The sequence below is a fragment of the Mya arenaria genome, chromosome 2 (genome assembly GCF_026914265.1).
Source record: "Mya arenaria isolate MELC-2E11 chromosome 2, ASM2691426v1".
In the NCBI taxonomy this organism is placed as follows: Eukaryota; Metazoa; Mollusca; class Bivalvia; order Myida; family Myidae; genus Mya; species Mya arenaria.
Genome location: NC_069123.1, coordinates 69,046,107 through 69,062,606, shown reverse-complemented (window position 1 = coordinate 69,062,606; position 16,500 = coordinate 69,046,107). Strand labels below are relative to the sequence as shown.

At 35.1% G+C, this 16,500-nt stretch overlaps 3 protein-coding genes across 4 annotated transcripts; all 3 read right to left on the bottom strand.

Moving 5' to 3' along the window:
* Positions 1–1,736: 1,736 nt before the first annotated feature.
* LOC128216810 (small proline-rich protein 3-like) lies at positions 1,737–2,311 on the bottom strand. Its single transcript, XM_052923482.1, has 2 exons — positions 2,253–2,311; positions 1,737–2,109 (listed from the first exon to the last, which is right to left on the bottom strand). The coding sequence occupies exons 1-2, from the start codon at positions 2,309–2,311 to the stop codon at positions 1,737–1,739; spliced, it is 432 nt and encodes a 143-aa protein (XP_052779442.1).
* Positions 2,312–4,664: 2,353 nt separating this feature from the next.
* On the bottom strand, positions 4,665–16,428 carry LOC128246885 (diphthine methyltransferase-like). Of its 2 annotated transcripts, none has more exons than XM_052965426.1 (8): positions 16,353–16,428; positions 10,219–10,409; positions 9,685–9,989; positions 9,024–9,184; positions 7,775–7,847; positions 6,683–6,748; positions 5,575–5,738; positions 4,665–4,904 (listed from the first exon to the last, which is right to left on the bottom strand). In XM_052965426.1, exons 2-8 carry the CDS (start codon positions 10,354–10,356, stop codon positions 4,690–4,692), a joined length of 1,122 nt encoding a protein of 373 aa, XP_052821386.1. In that variant the 5' UTR covers positions 10,357–10,409; positions 16,353–16,428; the 3' UTR covers positions 4,665–4,689. The 2 variants fall into 2 exon arrangements, with proteins under 2 accessions (XP_052821386.1, XP_052821378.1); XM_052965418.1 differs by having other exon boundaries at positions 10,219–10,412; positions 16,353–16,416.
* Positions 13,081–13,470, bottom strand: LOC128216801 (cyclin-dependent kinase 2-associated protein 1-like). Its single transcript, XM_052923468.1, has one exon. The coding sequence runs from the start codon at positions 13,468–13,470 to the stop codon at positions 13,081–13,083; it is 390 nt and encodes a 129-aa protein (XP_052779428.1).
* Positions 16,429–16,500: the final 72 nt, after the last annotated feature.

Genomic DNA, 16,500 nt, shown 5'->3' with positions numbered 1-16,500 from the left:
TTACTATTTTTTGTTCTGCTAAATAGTGCTAGTAACCTCTGTCATATTTAATGCCATGAACTTTTCAAAACCTGTTAAAACACTATCAAACCAACTGTCGTTCAACCATGATAACTTGACATATTTAGGTAATGTTGCTCTAAAACAATTGGTTTTAAATATAGAATTGAAAATAATATAGAATTGAAAATATATGACTTATATTTTTCAAATCTGCAATGCCAACAGGAATGTGAAAGATATTTGTCTTTTTATTATTTGCAATATTTATATTTTTTACCCTTACTACCTATATTAATTATTATCATTATATACATATCTTAGTTATTAATTGATTACCCTTCATGCAAAAAGGATGCTACACTGTTTGATTGGGGCAGGGAACTGTAAAAAGTGTAATTGGTACAGGCTTGTAGCTTTCTTATTATAATGAGGCCATTTTATCCTCAACCATAGTAACAAAATATTGTAAGATCATGAAGTATAATTCAATAATGAGTGAATGTCGCAAATTAAATTGAAAATTTTCCTTGCTATCCAACTATCTTTGACATGGCAGATGGAATATGAACTTTTAAATAGATATTATAAATACTCAGAAATATCAATTCAGAAACAATGATCTTACAATACACATGTTATAAAGATGGCTGCGAAACTCAGATAAATAATGAGAAGTATAAACAGAATTTGTCAGTTGTTTTCATCTTACAATGTTACTATATGACCTGCCATAGAATTGAACCAACTAAGGTATTGTAATAGCAATGTTTCTATCAATGATTGCCCCAGCCCTCCCCTTGCCGGGGGATTTAGACAAACTGAACCTCCTGTTGCTCGAGTTGGAAGGTTTGTTGAATCAGATATGTTTATTGCTATGTAAATTTTGACAATGTCTGATCAAAATGGCAGTCTCATGCATCAGCTTTTTCAAAATCCTGTTTTTTGGGAATCATTAACATTAAGATCACTTGCATGCCTTCCATCCAGCTTGGGGGAATAACATAGGTCAAGGCATGTTGAATCTACTTCATGTTATTAGTGGTGAATTGTAGATATTTTTACCCTTATATTTAAGTGCCATACATTACATGTAAAAAACAAAATTCATTAAAGATAAACTTTTTTCTTATACTAGTAAGGTTAATTTTCTATCCAAAATGTGAAATCAAAATTAAAAATATACTTAACAAAATATGTTTTAATAACAAAAACATTCTATTATATGTATAAACCAGATATGTTAAATAATCCTACTGCTAGGATAATGCCCACAATGTTCCCTCACTGATAGTCTGTTTTTACACGTTACTAAGGCAGTCTGAAATGGTGAAGTAATCTTCATGGCCAATGATATACTCAGGATGTAATAACTAGTGTTGGCTTGTAATTAATGTGAACCCATGTACATTTGTGTAGAATTTTACCATCACAAAGAATTATTTTATTGGGTTTAATTATAATAATAATTTAAATATATTTGTGATAACCAAGAACTAAATGTAACTATCAAGTTGTACTTAAGATGCATTATGTATGCTATACATGTAGAATTCTTTTAGTCATAAAAGTTGTCAAAAATGTTTTTGACAACTGTGTTAGAAAATTTAGTTGTTGACACTCGACCGAGATTTCTGATTCATATTTTGTATACACATTGTTTATGAAGACTATTTTATTCGGATAATCGAGTGATTGGGAAACACAACATGTGCTAACCCTGTAACAAAGGGTAGTTAGTGAAAACCCCCTTCACTTGTATGAGTAGGCTGACTGATGTTCACATGGGTAGGCTGACTGATGTTCACATGGGTAGGCTGACTGATGTTCACATGGGTAGGCTGACTGATGTTCACATGGGTAGGCTGACTGATGTTCACATGGGTAGGCTGACTGATGTTCACATGGGTAGGCTGACTGATGTTCACATGAGTAGGCTGACTGATGTTCACATGGGTAGGCTGACTGATGTTCACATGGGTAGGCTGACTGATGTTCACATGGGTAGGCTGACTGATGTTCACATGAGTAGGCTGACTGATGTTCACATGGGTAGGCTGACTGATGTTCACATGGGTAGGCTGACTGATGTTCACATGGGTAGGCTGACTGATGTTCACATCAAATGTCTTCCATAATGTTTAATGGATGTATAACATTCACCTTGTATAAGCCTGTATAATATAGATCAAAACTTTTGCATGACTTTGTATCTTTCATACTGACTTTAAACTGGTAGCTAGTACATATACCTGGATGGTGTGGCACGCGAGGGGTAGTGTACAGGTACAAGTGTCTGTCCAAGAAGCATTTTGCAACCTTTATAATAAGATTCATTTTCACACATATTTGGTTAGATTTCATATTCATAGAGAACATCCTTTGATGAAAGTTATTTTCTGTAAAATGAACACATTAGAGAAGTGAATACTTCATTCAGACAATTTTTGCTTGTAGAGAAAAGTCTGAGCAATTGCAATATATTCTGTGCTTTTTAGAATCCCACTGATCTGTTTTTATATTGTTATGTATGTGTGTGTTAGTGATCCACAGTTTTATTAAATATGTAAAAGTTAATGGTTTTGAACTTTGTGCTTTACTGACATGAAGTAATTGCACAGCCTTAAATAAAAGTGTAAAACCCATAGTGTCTTTATTGCCTGTTCCATTAGATTATAATAGGGAGGGAAAACTTTGCTGTTTTGCAAATTGCTAGTTCACAATTTTATGTTATGCTATGGCTTCATCAAAGAATTTACAAGATTTTCTTTTAAATGGTCTTTGATTCTGAATGTGAAATGTCAGTCATTTTGTCTTGACATTGAATGCTTTAAAGCAGTAGAACAAATCTGCATGTCACTTTGAAAATATCTCTCCTTGTATGTTACTTACACTTGTATATAGCAGCTTCCATTATGAGTTAAACAAAATAAAGCAACATTCTGGTAAAAAAATAGCTAGCGAAAGCTTAGTTGGATATATACTTCCGATAGTATTATGAGAAATACTCGTATAAGTACTACTTTTACAACACCATTCAACATATTCTTGAACACTGAGGGGCTGAAACAATTGCTCGGCACCTTGATGTGGACAAATTTTAAAAAGTTTCAAAATACTTCTAGCAATTGAATTTAGAGGTAATGTGAAAAAGGCTACCCGATGTTGAAACTCTTGTTTACATAGACCATAAAGCATTCTGGCTTGAACATGGACAGGATGATGATGAGGAAGGATGTAACACATGATGGAGAGGACATGAACAATTTCACCTTTGAAACTGAATAACTTTGGTTGACATCTTGACCAAAGTTTGTATGTAGGAATAGATTATGGAGGCCCCCAAGGTCAAGTTCACTGTTAAAAACAGAAAAAAAACGGTTAAAACTGAATAAGTTTAGAGTTTACATACCCTAATTAATTATGGTGTTTCAAATGAGTTTATGGATACCTTTCACGGGATTGCATTCGGGACCCTGTGGGTCAAGGTCACCACCTCTAAACATTTTATCTTTACCTATTCAATGGTACCACCAACCTTTCAAATCTGTATGGACTGATCTTACATTAGCAATCAAAATATGCACTATTTTTGGTTTCAACATAAGCTTGGTGGGGCTAATACCAAGTCTCAATGCTCATCTATTGTTTTATTTTCATTCTAAGAAGGCGCCTAACTTAATTGAAGACTGAGTTATAATAAGGCTTGCTGTACATGTTAGTATTGTTTTTGGCAACATTTGTAACAAGTTTCACATAAATATATTAAAGATTTTGCATGATGCCGACAAAGATGCCAAAGCTCTGACAAAACCTAAACTTCAAAAAAACAGACCAGCTCAAAAATTACAGGCCGTGAAATTCTAGCTCTTAATCAATGCAAGCTTAAAACCCTCCCTTGGTTAGGGTTTAGGATAATCTACTGTATTTTCTGGCTATTTCTTCAATGTTTTCTTGGTAAGGGCTGTGTGTAACCTTGAATGAAACCTAAATCTGTGTTGATCATCTATGGGGCATTTTATCTTGATTCTTTAATGATCTTGTTTTTTGCTTGAATCCTGAATGCAGACTTTCAAGCGGGACCTTCTTTTCCCTACATTTTTGTTAGACTCCAGCTTTAAAAAAGTTTACTTTTCAGACTTTTTGTAAAAACAGTTCAAGAAATAAAAGAATTTTTTTAACTAAATGCATTGATCAAAATAAACTATATCTTGATTTTAATAAGAAGCAATTTCTAGTTTTTTTTGTAGGATTGGTTTGATACAGTAGGTCTCCAGTGCTGCAAGAGGGGTTCTAGGATGAGAATGAGTGGTGCATGTCGACAAGTCAGAGACACCCATTTCAGGTTCATCTGCGCATCATGTGGCTGAATTCCTCTTGAAGCACTGGTTTCTAAGCAAAGATAAATATGTGTACATCACAATCGATGAACGGGTTTATTAGTCTGACATTTACTTGCATCCAAAAAGGTAAGGGAACAGCGCTACTAACCTTACTTTTTGCTCTTAATGCTCCCTACTTGACCCTACTTAAAAAAAAAAAAATCTACTCTTATCCCTACTTTTTTGTTATTGGTCACTTAAAAGCTTGTAGATGTGTTCATTACAGCTAGTATAGAGGTCTTCTGCCTGATATAAACAGTAATAATCACTTTAAAAAGGCAGTTAACTTTCTTCTGTTTTATTCAAATCACTTAACAGTCCATAATTTTAACAAATGATCATAAAAAGAGCATGTAGCAATGGTATGTGTGGGGGAGCTAGGCTGGCATCTTGTTGCTTGCCTGTCCTCGGGATCATCACAATTCTGCTTTCCTGCCGAGTCTGTAGGGATTCTGCACCAGTCGGCTCCATAGGCTATGGACTGGTGCTCTTTATAGTGACAAACTATGTCACAGGCATTATCTGAAATAGTTGCAAACTTGTTATAACAGAAGAAAGTATTGGTAAAGCCAGGGAAAATATCACAGGCATGTGAATAATGAAATCCAAACTAATAACAAGGTTGTAACGGACGGACACAAAGATGAACGGACGAGCAAACATTTTTAGAACATTTTTGCTAACGCTTCGGGAGCATAAAAACTGGAAGAAAACAACAGGATTTTCTCTTTTTTGCATAACTAGAGCCATTTTTGCTTTTAAAATGTGTGAAAATTACTTAATGACCTCTAACTATAAAGGCTTTGAACAAAATAATACATTTTTTACATAATACAATCACAATTATGTTACAGATTGGTACAAATAATTTTGGAAGGATTTTCACTGCTGTGAAGTATTTGATTTTAATACATTCCCGTTCAGTTCAATGTTTACAGCACCAGTCATTAAAAAACTACTTACCAACAAATAGTTTATTGTTCAGAAAGCCCCGTAATATCTATTTAGTTTTTTTTTCCCAGTTATAAAAAAATATTCACTGATAGAAAAGTTACATTCCAGACATGACCATTTACCGTAATTGCATAATTTTAGTCTAGTCAAATACTATGATTGGTCTTCTTAAGTACCATGACACTGATATGAAGCAAATCCTTAATATTACAGAAGACCAATTTAAAAAATCCACTACCTGTAACGTTAATGATGTGAAAACCATTGTACATGGTAGCTGTGAGGATCTGTGAGGCAGTGCAGGGCTCCCACTTCACCCTCCAAACCCCACCCCCTAGGGAGACCGACTGCTGGGGGCGTGACATCTGACGACTGTCCCATATATACAGCTCCTCATCATAACTGTACATGGGAAAACACTGCATAACTTGCATAGAAATCAGTATGGTCTAAAAATTTGAATGGGGACTACACCAGATGATACAATTGCAAGAAAAAAAGAAAAGTAGTCAAAAACTAACATAAAATTGATATCGTTGTGTGTGTGATGAATCACATCATTTACGACACATGCATCTTTTGCAGTTTTGGGGAATTTTTGCGTTTCGAAATTGACTGGGTGTCTACATCGTTAATCCCTAATTTAAAAATAGTGTAGGAATATTTATTTGTACTAATCACATGACTTTCATATGCTATATGTACACACTATAAACTGATAAAAAAGTAAGCACTATTTTTAAACTGTTATACTCGGCTAAAACAGCGAGAAAGCATTCTTTAAATCATGTAAAATCGTGTATTATCACAATCAAACTAGCTCATATTGATAATTCTAGGCTTGTTTTGAGGAAATACTGCGCTGTATTTGCTGATTATGGGGCCATCTGGTGTCTAGTCACTGTAAGCATTGAAGTGAATTGAATCATAAAAACCTAAAGTAAAAAAAGAAAAACCTAGTCATGAATAAATATCATTCATGTACATTCTGATTATGTGATACCGAGGATAACACATAAATGGCCATTGAGAACAGAAATTTTTTAAACAAATTTGAGTCAATAAATTTGATACCCTTTATATTAAACAACCGTGAAAGTGATATTCGATTTATATCAGAAATGGTTACAAATTAACTTTGATAATTTGTAGCACAAAATACCTCAACCTTTGCTATATAATGTGCACATACCAAATACTATTTTTGATGTCACATCAAAATTTATTACACTAGTTATATATCAAAAATATATTCTTATGTTTTTTGTTTCATGATCGTGACAATATTTATGAGATAATTTTAATTCTAATTTGGTGTGATGTTTGTCACAAAAAAGTTGGATTACCTTCCAGTGGCTAGCAGATGAGGCTGCACAGGGTTGCTTTGAATACTACATACACCCATTGTGTGTCTGAAATATACAAGGATTGTTTTTATGACAATTACCATGACAACATTATATTTGTCTTCTGTACAAACACATAAATTAGAAAATAATGTAATGAATCTTGTCCACATGCAATGTATGACACCTTTTTTAATGATTTAACTGATGGAAATATTTTTAAGCTTATGTTGATACTGATATAAGTTGCCTATATACATGTTCATAATTATATGCAGTCAAAAAAATCAATGCACTTAAATCCTCTCTAATTGGTTAGAAAACCAATCATTTGAATGCACTACACACATGAATAGCTTTAAGACCTGCATACCTTTTGCTGTTGAAAACAGGAGAAGCCGTGCCCACTCTCAGGTCACAGCCATTTAGTCTACAGTCATTTTTCATTTTGCTGTTGAAGACAGGAGAAGCCGTGTCCACTCTCAGATCCCAGCCCTTTAGTCTACAGTCATCTTACCTTTTGCTGTTGAAGATGGGAGAAGCCGTGCCCACTCTCAGATCCCAGCCCTTTAGTCTACAGTCATCTTACCTTTTGCTGTTGAAGATGGGAGAAGCCGTGTCCACTCTCAGATCCCAGCCCTTTAGTCTACAGTCATCTTACCTTTTGCTGTTGAAGACAGGAGAAGCCGTGCCCACTCTCAGATCCCAGCCCTTTAGTCTACAGTCATCTTACCTTTTGCTGTTGAAGATGGGAAAAGCCGTGCCCACTCTCAGATCCCAGCCCTTAAGTCTACAGTCATCTACCTTTTGCTGTTGAAGACAGGAGAAGCCGTGCCCACTCTCAGATCCCAGCCCTTTAGTCTACAGTCATCTTACCTTTTGCTGTTGAAGATGGGAAAAGCCGTGCCCACTCTCAGGCCCCAGCTCTTTAGTCTACAGTCATCTTACCTTTTGCTGTTGAAGACAGGAGAAGCCGTGTCCACTCTTAGGTCCCAGCCCTTTAGTCTACAGTCATCTTACCTTTTGCTGTTGAAGACGGGAAAAGCCGTGCCCACTCTCAGGCCCCAGCTCTTTAGTCTACAGTCATCTTACCTTTTGCTGTTGAAGACAGGAGAAGCTGTGCCCACTCTCAGGTCCCAGCCCTTAAGTCTACAGTCATCTCCACCTGAAGTACGTGTACAGCACATTCAAGAGTCATTTCTTCTTTTGAGTTTGAAGAGTTTTTTTCACAGGTATTAAAACACACATTCAACATATAACATTAATTGACAATGATTACTTAAATGCACACTCAATTATTAACATACATTGCCAATCACCAATTTAAGGGTTTTAGCCAAAGGGTTATATGAGGCTGCATCCGTTTCAGGTATCAGTTTTCTGCCCTCATTGAGATCAGCATGTGCACCCTTCTGCTTTCTTAGAATTGAATGCTTTAGATAACCAAATACATCCTGTTTTGCTTAAACGCTTCACATAGGATTAAACATACATTCAAACCTAAGATATCTGGCAGTTGAAATCTAAAACTACTTCAATTAAACACTTTCCAACATTTCTTTGTCGTATTTATACAAGTTTTATAGAGCCGCCAATAAAATGTGCCCTTCTCGGTTTTTGCTATTTGCAGCCTGTCCCTTTCATGCAGCACTTTGCCCTTTTTATCCCTGTCTAAAACACTCACAATAACATAAACATACTTAGGCTAAAATCACACCCATAAAACTGTGGTCTCCTCAATGCATTCATGACAATCTTCACATATACACAGTGGACATATGAAAAATGTTATTTGCTTTTCAGTAATGTTTCTTTCTTTGAAAATGACATACATCAAACAGAAAATATCTGTGAAACAAGGACTCTACTTTATTGAATTCTTAGAATGAGCCACTTGCTTATGGTTTACATGAACTACTTGTGTCATTACCGGTAGTATGTTTTAATTGCACAACTGAGTCCTCATTGCGAACAGACTGGGAATCAAACCCGGGTTAGCGCAGTGGTAAGGGTTTTCGCTTCCTACCTAGGCAACCCAGGTTTGATTCCCGGCCTGGGCGCATGTGAGTCACCATGGCCGGACAAGTGGGTTTCCTCCAGAAACTCCAGTTTCCCCCAACAACACAAGACCACATTCTCGCGTAAAATCGTGCCAACGAGAGTGATTAATATAATTTTGTAAACAATTGTTGTAAAATAAATACGGTTTGTTTGAACTTAATTAAACAAAATTAAACTAACAGTGTTTTAATATAAATTTTCAATACGTCTTTCTTAAACCATGTGAGCAATGTCAATAGAAAACAAATATCTGATTTAAATGGTCTAAACATCCATATACCTGTATAGACAATTTGTGTGTCATTCTGGTCAAATGCTGCTATCCAGGCTTCGTAGTCATGTGCCTTCCAAGTTTCTAAGGCAACCAGACTGCTCTCCCCTACTTGGTGTACATGTATTTGACCTGTCGAGTCCGAGCTCACCACTCGCATTGTATTTTCGCTAAAATGATGATGCATTTGTTTTTTAGGTGTTTAGAAATTTCAAATCTTTTTATATATGAGTTACATCTTGCGCTAGTTTACAGAAATGACTTCTAACCAAATGGAGACATACAAATATCATAGATATCACAAAACAAATTGTGATCAAGCCTTTTGTGATATTTTCAAACCTGATGCAGTGGAAGCTCTGTAGTTGGATATTTTCAGTCCTTTTAAAAGATTGAGAAAGTACTTTCATTAACATTCATGTTAACACATGGATCCCAGCTTGAGAGAATGAATGGGTGACCAAAAAGCATGAATGTGTATTTTGAAGAGTCTATAGTTTATCCAATGAATTAAGAATTTCCAATAAATACTTTCATTATTAGACCTATGAAGACTTTGACCCCCCCCCCCCCCCATAAATTATCTTTTTATTTTATTTTATCAAAAAATACATATTTGGTGACAACCAATGGTAAGTTGCAGAAGAATTAATCAAGAATAAATTCCAACCTATTTCCTGTCATGTTGTTCCATTCTAATGACAGACCAAGACTCTGCGGAGTCAGTTCTGCCCTTGTTACCATGGCAACAGACCTATCCTCCAGCAGCTTATAGACTCGCAGCTCACCAACTGAGTTGACCAGTGCAAAGCAAGCCTGACCTGCCACTGGGTGATATGACCACTTGATGTCTAGAACACCTGGCATGTCTTGACTGGTAAGCTGCTCCAGACTGGGACTACCTGACTGGTTACTGAGGGCGTACAAATATAGTCTGCCGACACGGGTCTGTTCCTCATTGCTTTCTGCCTCAGACTGAAATACAAAAAAAAGCTGGAACAAAATAATAAAGACTAATTTCCATTTAGCATTTTGCCAGACAATCCCAGCTGTGTAGTTTGTTTGTTTTAGGTGGAGGAGGCACAAAGACGGTCCTAGTTAGAGTATTAACAGATGAAGGTTTCAATTAGACACCTACATGTACTGCATAATCAAGTTTCTTGCTATCTGTGTGATTACTGTTTATATTCATCTATCATAGTACCTGTTCCTGGAGCTGATATGTTCCACACACAAGCACATCCTGAAGGTCGGTCAGGGGACACCACTCCACAGAGTCAGCACACAACTCTGTATCGATCGTCTGACACGTGCTGATGGACATCCCAGCCACTCGAGACATACTTTATCAATAGCCCCTTGTATAATGTATTTTTCTGGTCCGGACTGTGGATGCTGCTAATGTTTAAGAGCAGACTATATATAAATAATATTTATATATAAACATATATGCTACACTTTTAATGAGCCATTTAACTGTAATCAAAGGATTGATATCCGGGTAATCTTTGCAGGCATGAAATCAACTAGAACGAAATGTACATGATGATATTATAGTTGCACCGATTTGTAATTTTTCGACAATGATATGAATTACATTGTATTCCAATAGATTGTTATGATAGACAAATCATAAGCACTACAAAAAATTACTTAGCCGAATAAAAATGGGCCATTATATACATTGTATGCAAGATAATAGTCGGACTTGATATGGTGATTGGATGGTTGACAGCCCTTGTATAAGTTTCAATGCATTACATCAAGTAGTTGCTGAGATATTGGCTAATGCACACTTACATGCAAAACCTTAACCAGAATTTCTAAGTCAAATAATAAAGGGCAATTATTAACATTTATGCAAAATAGAGTTATCTACCGGTAACTTGGTTATTTAAGTAGGTTGGATAGTTGAGTACTGTTGTATAATGTATCAATGCCATACATCAAGTACATGTAGTCACTGAGAATCAGAGATATTGACGTTAATGTGGTCGCATGCAAAACCAAAGTTATCTTACTCGATTTAGCCTGTGTGTGCTTAAATGCTTAGAGTTGAATAATAAAGGGTCATGATTTGCATTTTATTTGGGATAGAGTTATCTTACTTGATAAATTAATTAATTGGATAGTTACCACTTGGGAACACAAAATTACAATGCAATAAATTATGTATTTCCTGAGATAATGACTGCAAGGTGCTTACATGCAAAACCTTAACCAAGGTGTGAAGCCGATGCTTACGCTATGGTAAGGTAAGCAGTGTAGCTCTCTATATTTTGAATATTGGAGCAAATGAGAGTGATGTAACAAGCTACACATATAAGCACACATCAAAACTGTCCATACCAACAAAAGGCATCTCAAAACATTTTCATTTAGTGACTAATATTTTGCAAAATACTATATATTTAAGAAATATTACACACCATTGAGTGTAATAAGACATTATAAGGACCAGCCGGATAGCCCCAAAGGAGTATATAGACAGAGACATTAGGCGTTCCAATTTAATGTGTTATATTTCTTATATTATACTGAACATTTTATATTACCATATTTTTAAAGCACTTTGGATGTATTTAATATACTTTTATTGAACAAAAATAATGTTTACATGAGGCAAATTTTCGCCTCGATGAAAATTGCAGGTCATACTCAACAGTTTTATGATTTCAGCGGTTCATATAATACGATGTCAGCGGTCCAATATAATATGGACTGCTGACATCATAAAACTGAATTTCTATTAGAATACAGTGATTTACAGGCCATTTGACTTTATAATATCTGTAATATTGCTTCGATTTAATTTCTGTAGAATCACTGAATGCCAATGAAAACTACACTTTTTGCCTATTCATGGCTTTAAACTTAAATAAATGTACATTCATAGCTTAGAATGAAACCAAATTTTTCTTGCATTACAATTTTATTGTTGCCCAATAATCTTCATGTACAGACACATATAAATATGCTACATCATATCCAAATGCTATATCAATAGTGAAAACTTAATCAAAGTATAGTATACAAAACATTCAGAAGTGAAAAGGCGAATATCAAAAATATTTTCATACATGAATTATAAAAGTTTGAAATACAAATGTGTTCCATAACATTTACCTAAACATCATCCCGGTGAGGTCTAAAAAAAAATATGTTTGGTTAGGGTTACATCCTTTTCAAAAATAGGTAGGGTAGGTAGGCTTTTTTTTTTTTTTTTTTTTTTATCAGACTTTATATAAGAATATCATTTTCATCATTGGAGAATGGTGTTAAAGTTATCTTCTGTATAAGCATTTAAGGTTTAAACTACATATTGAAAAGCAATTAAAAAAAAAACCGAAAAAAAAATAATATTTTTTAGGTAGGGTCGGTAATCCGAACCAAATGTATTTTTTTAGGCCTGATAAAATTTGGTTTCCAGACCAGTCCGTAAATTTGAAACAGTAAAAGTGCCCCTGTACCGGTATCATATTTAATCTAAATAAATACTCAATCAAGCATTAAAATTGAAAATGTTGCCCAGTGTCTTCAATATTAGAGATTTGGTTGAAATAGGACATGTACCAGTATTCATACATTTTTAAAATAAACACACACAAAAACCTTCTTTTTTTTAAACAACATTAATGATCATTCAATACTTTATGTAAACTACTATTGTACAACTTTTCTTATAGTTTACATTTGTTCTGTAACACTAGAAAAGTTCACCCATATGAAATGATAACTGTGAGATAATTCTTTCTTTCCAAGAGTGTTCTTTCAAATTACATTGTACTATGTACATTCTTGTACAAGTTCATCTACAATTTCTGATGTTTTTCAGTTTTGACGGAGAATTTGAGATTCATTTAATCTTCTTTCAAATCCAAATTAGACCACATTTTGAACTAGAGATTTAAAATGTATGCACATAACACATTTTACACAACTTGTAAAAAGAAAAATCTTGTCTATTCTACTATTACTTCTACATATATATAAAATGACCAGGCCAAGTATCAGACTCAAAAGCTTAATACAAATGTAAGTGTTCGTTTTTCAAAATGGCCATATTTTAACTTCTTGCACTTCTTTCACATTCAGTCAGGCACTCGCGTACAAGTATTCTAGCATGCACAATGCCCCTCTTCAGTCTTTCTGCTGACGTTCGACTCCCTGCATAGGTTGGCCTTATATCACGTCCCAAATCTTCAATCACAGCCAATAGCTGAGTATATTTGCTCTGACTCTGCATTTGTTGTAACTGCTGTTGGTGCTGAAGGAGCAGTTGCTGTTGTTGTTGTTGCTGGTTCACTGATGCTACCGGACGTTGAATCTGAACAGGTGCAGGCGGCGGGGTTCCCCTCATTTCCAATCCAGCATCTGAGCGGGGGGTGCCAGGGTTGCTAATATTTGGAGTGATATTAGCCGGTGAGTTGCTCGCAGATTCTGCGTCATCATTCATTTTCAAGATACTCCAGTTCCTGTTTATGCTGAAATTATAATATACTTATTCAGGGTATTTCTATGGTATCGAAATTTGAATGCAAGATCTTGCCATAGTCCAAATATTTGTATGTTGACGGATTTTATTTTATGATATTTGATATGGCATATAGTTCACGTAAGGATTGAAAGAAACCTGTGTAACACGTCTATTATTTTAGACTAGATCTTGCCAGTATATGATCCAATTAAGAAAATTTCAGCAGTAATTTTAACATGCCACTCATCTATTTGGCTCTTGAAGTTTTTGAAATGCCAAATTCTGATTGAGTTTCGATATGGTGTTCACTTCTGTGTGGACAGTACTAAACTGAAGTACTTTGAAGTTTTGAAATTTGAGGTGTACAACTTACCAACTTTATTTTTAAAATAAATTATGAAGACACTGGGCCAAATCATAACATGCTTTTTTAATACATATCTTTATTGCTTAAAAAGAATTCTAAGATATTGTAACATGCGAGACCAACAAACACCAACAGATCCCTTCAGAAAAAAGCATGCTCGACCCTGAAGGGGTCCGCTGGTCTTTATATACAGTAAATTCTCAATCCACACAGAACCCAGGCATTGCTTATTTGCATATTGCCAACAAAGTTAACATACATACTATGAACGTACTTCGGTCTATAACAGAATGTTATACTATGGCCGCACATCGGTCCGTGTATATACATGTTTGTACAGTCTTTTCTTTTCTTTTTTTACAATTGAAATTTAAAAACGAAAAAGGAACATACAAATCCTTTTTCGTTTTTCGAATTATTGAATATAAAACCAAAATTGATAGACTTTTTCCTTTTCCGTTCTTAAATTATAACCACGGAATACAAAACAAGAAAACTATTTATTTATACCTTATTTCTTTTCTTTTTTTCCGTTTCATAAAGTGTAAAACAAAAAACAAGCATTCTGGTATATACCGTTTTTTGCGTTTTTCGTTTTTATGAATGAAAGTAAAATACGAAAATAGGAACATTCAAATCATTTTTCGTTTTTCTTATGCCTGAATAGAAAACTAAAATGCATAGGCTTTTTCTTTTCTATAATTTAAATTTTACTCCCGGAAATCAAAACAAGAAATTGATTCATTAATACCGTTTTCGATTTTTGTTTTACAAAAGATAAACGAAAAACGAGTGGCGCTGCATTTTACTGTTTTCACGTGTACTTGATGACTTCACCATGTATGTTAACGCCTACTAAACAACATATGGGCGATATTTCCAGATGCCTTCCAAGAATCCAAAGTGAAGTTAACACAGATTTATTTCTGAGGAGAGTTTCTTATCAAATATATTGTAATATTTTGTACCTGCAGCATGATTTAATAATTTACCGAGCATTGGAATACATGCCTTTTTACAATGTCAGCATGCCAAAGTGAAAGTGAAAGTAGTTCTGGAGTTTTATACGTTAGAAAGTGACCTAATGTAATAGCTGACATGTTAAGTTGTATTCATCTTTTAACAATAATTCTTAGAGACTACATTTCAGAGTGTTGTTTTAGTTCATTGCATATGTGTAGCATTACAATATTTTACATATTGACGCCAATAACAGTGGTGGTCCAGGAAACCATAAATGAGGCAGCGTTGGGGGGCAGAACTGAGTTCGAAGGTTGTCAACCCAACAACTTGGGAATTTTATTTCTCAGATTTATTGCAATGACATATTCTAAACAGTTCTTTTCAAACATTCATTAAAGAATACTTTATTTATTATAAACACACGTTCCTTCCAATGTGTCAATATTTATATGGCGTCAAATGTAAGCAGGGATGGAGGTGAGAACGATCTATTTTCAGTCTAAAATGGTGCATAGTTGAGTATTTATTTTACAATATTTTGAAAAAAACATACACAACAATACTTGACTTGCCACCCCACACCTCCCCAGTTGGCCGCAAAGCCAAGTAAAGTGGCCCCCTCCACCCTGCCTCAGGTATAAATAGCTGGATTCCCCACTGTTATTGACATCAATTTGTAATATTACACATATGCAATAAACTAAAACAACACTCTGAAGTGTAGTCTTTAAGAAGTATTGTTAAAAGATGTATCCTACTTATACAATAACATGTCAGCAACTACATTAGGTCACTGTCTAACGTATAAAACTCCAGAACTACTTTCACTTTGGCATGCTGACAAGATTATTCGTAACCCGATTTGTAACAAGTCATGCATTCCAATACTCGATAAATTATTAAATCATGCTGCAGTACAGTAAACCTGGGAGGAAAAGTGCACCCGGTGTGGGGCTCAAACCTACGACCACCGGAACACTAGCACAGCGCTCTAACCAACTGAGCTAACCGGGCGGCTGGTTCTAACACCCACACTACACTCCTCCCCCCATTAACCTTTTAGGCCGATGGAGGCACTACTGCCGTTTACTGCTGCCACCAGTAAAGTAACCCTGGGAGGAAAAGTGTGCCCGGTGTGGGGCTCGAACCCACGACTGCCGGAACACTAGCAAGGTGCTCTAAACAACTGAGCTAACCGGCCGGCTGGTTCTAACCCCCACACACTACAGCAGGTACGAAATATTACAATATATTTGATAAAAATACTCACCTCAGAAATAAATCTGTGTTAACTTCACGTTGGATTCTTGAAAGGCATTTGGAAATATCGCCCCTTATGTAGCTTAGCACAGCGGACTGTTACAATATATATATAATATATAATTGAGAATTTGGACGACAGGAAATGCTGGTACGAAGTGAGAAGGGGCGAAAACAGAATATCGCTGATACTCCTTCAGCTTCCAAACAAACACGTTAGTATGAAGGCAATGGGAAATAATAAGTATAATTTGCTTTCACAACGTCTTACCGAGTTTAAAACTTAGTTTACTGATTTGAAGCTTGCTGAGTATCTCAGTTTTGGACATAAAAACAAAGGACCGAATATTGATTTTTTGAACGAAATTATTAAATTAATGTGGTCATTATATGTGATCCATATTCATTTTTTCAATTCT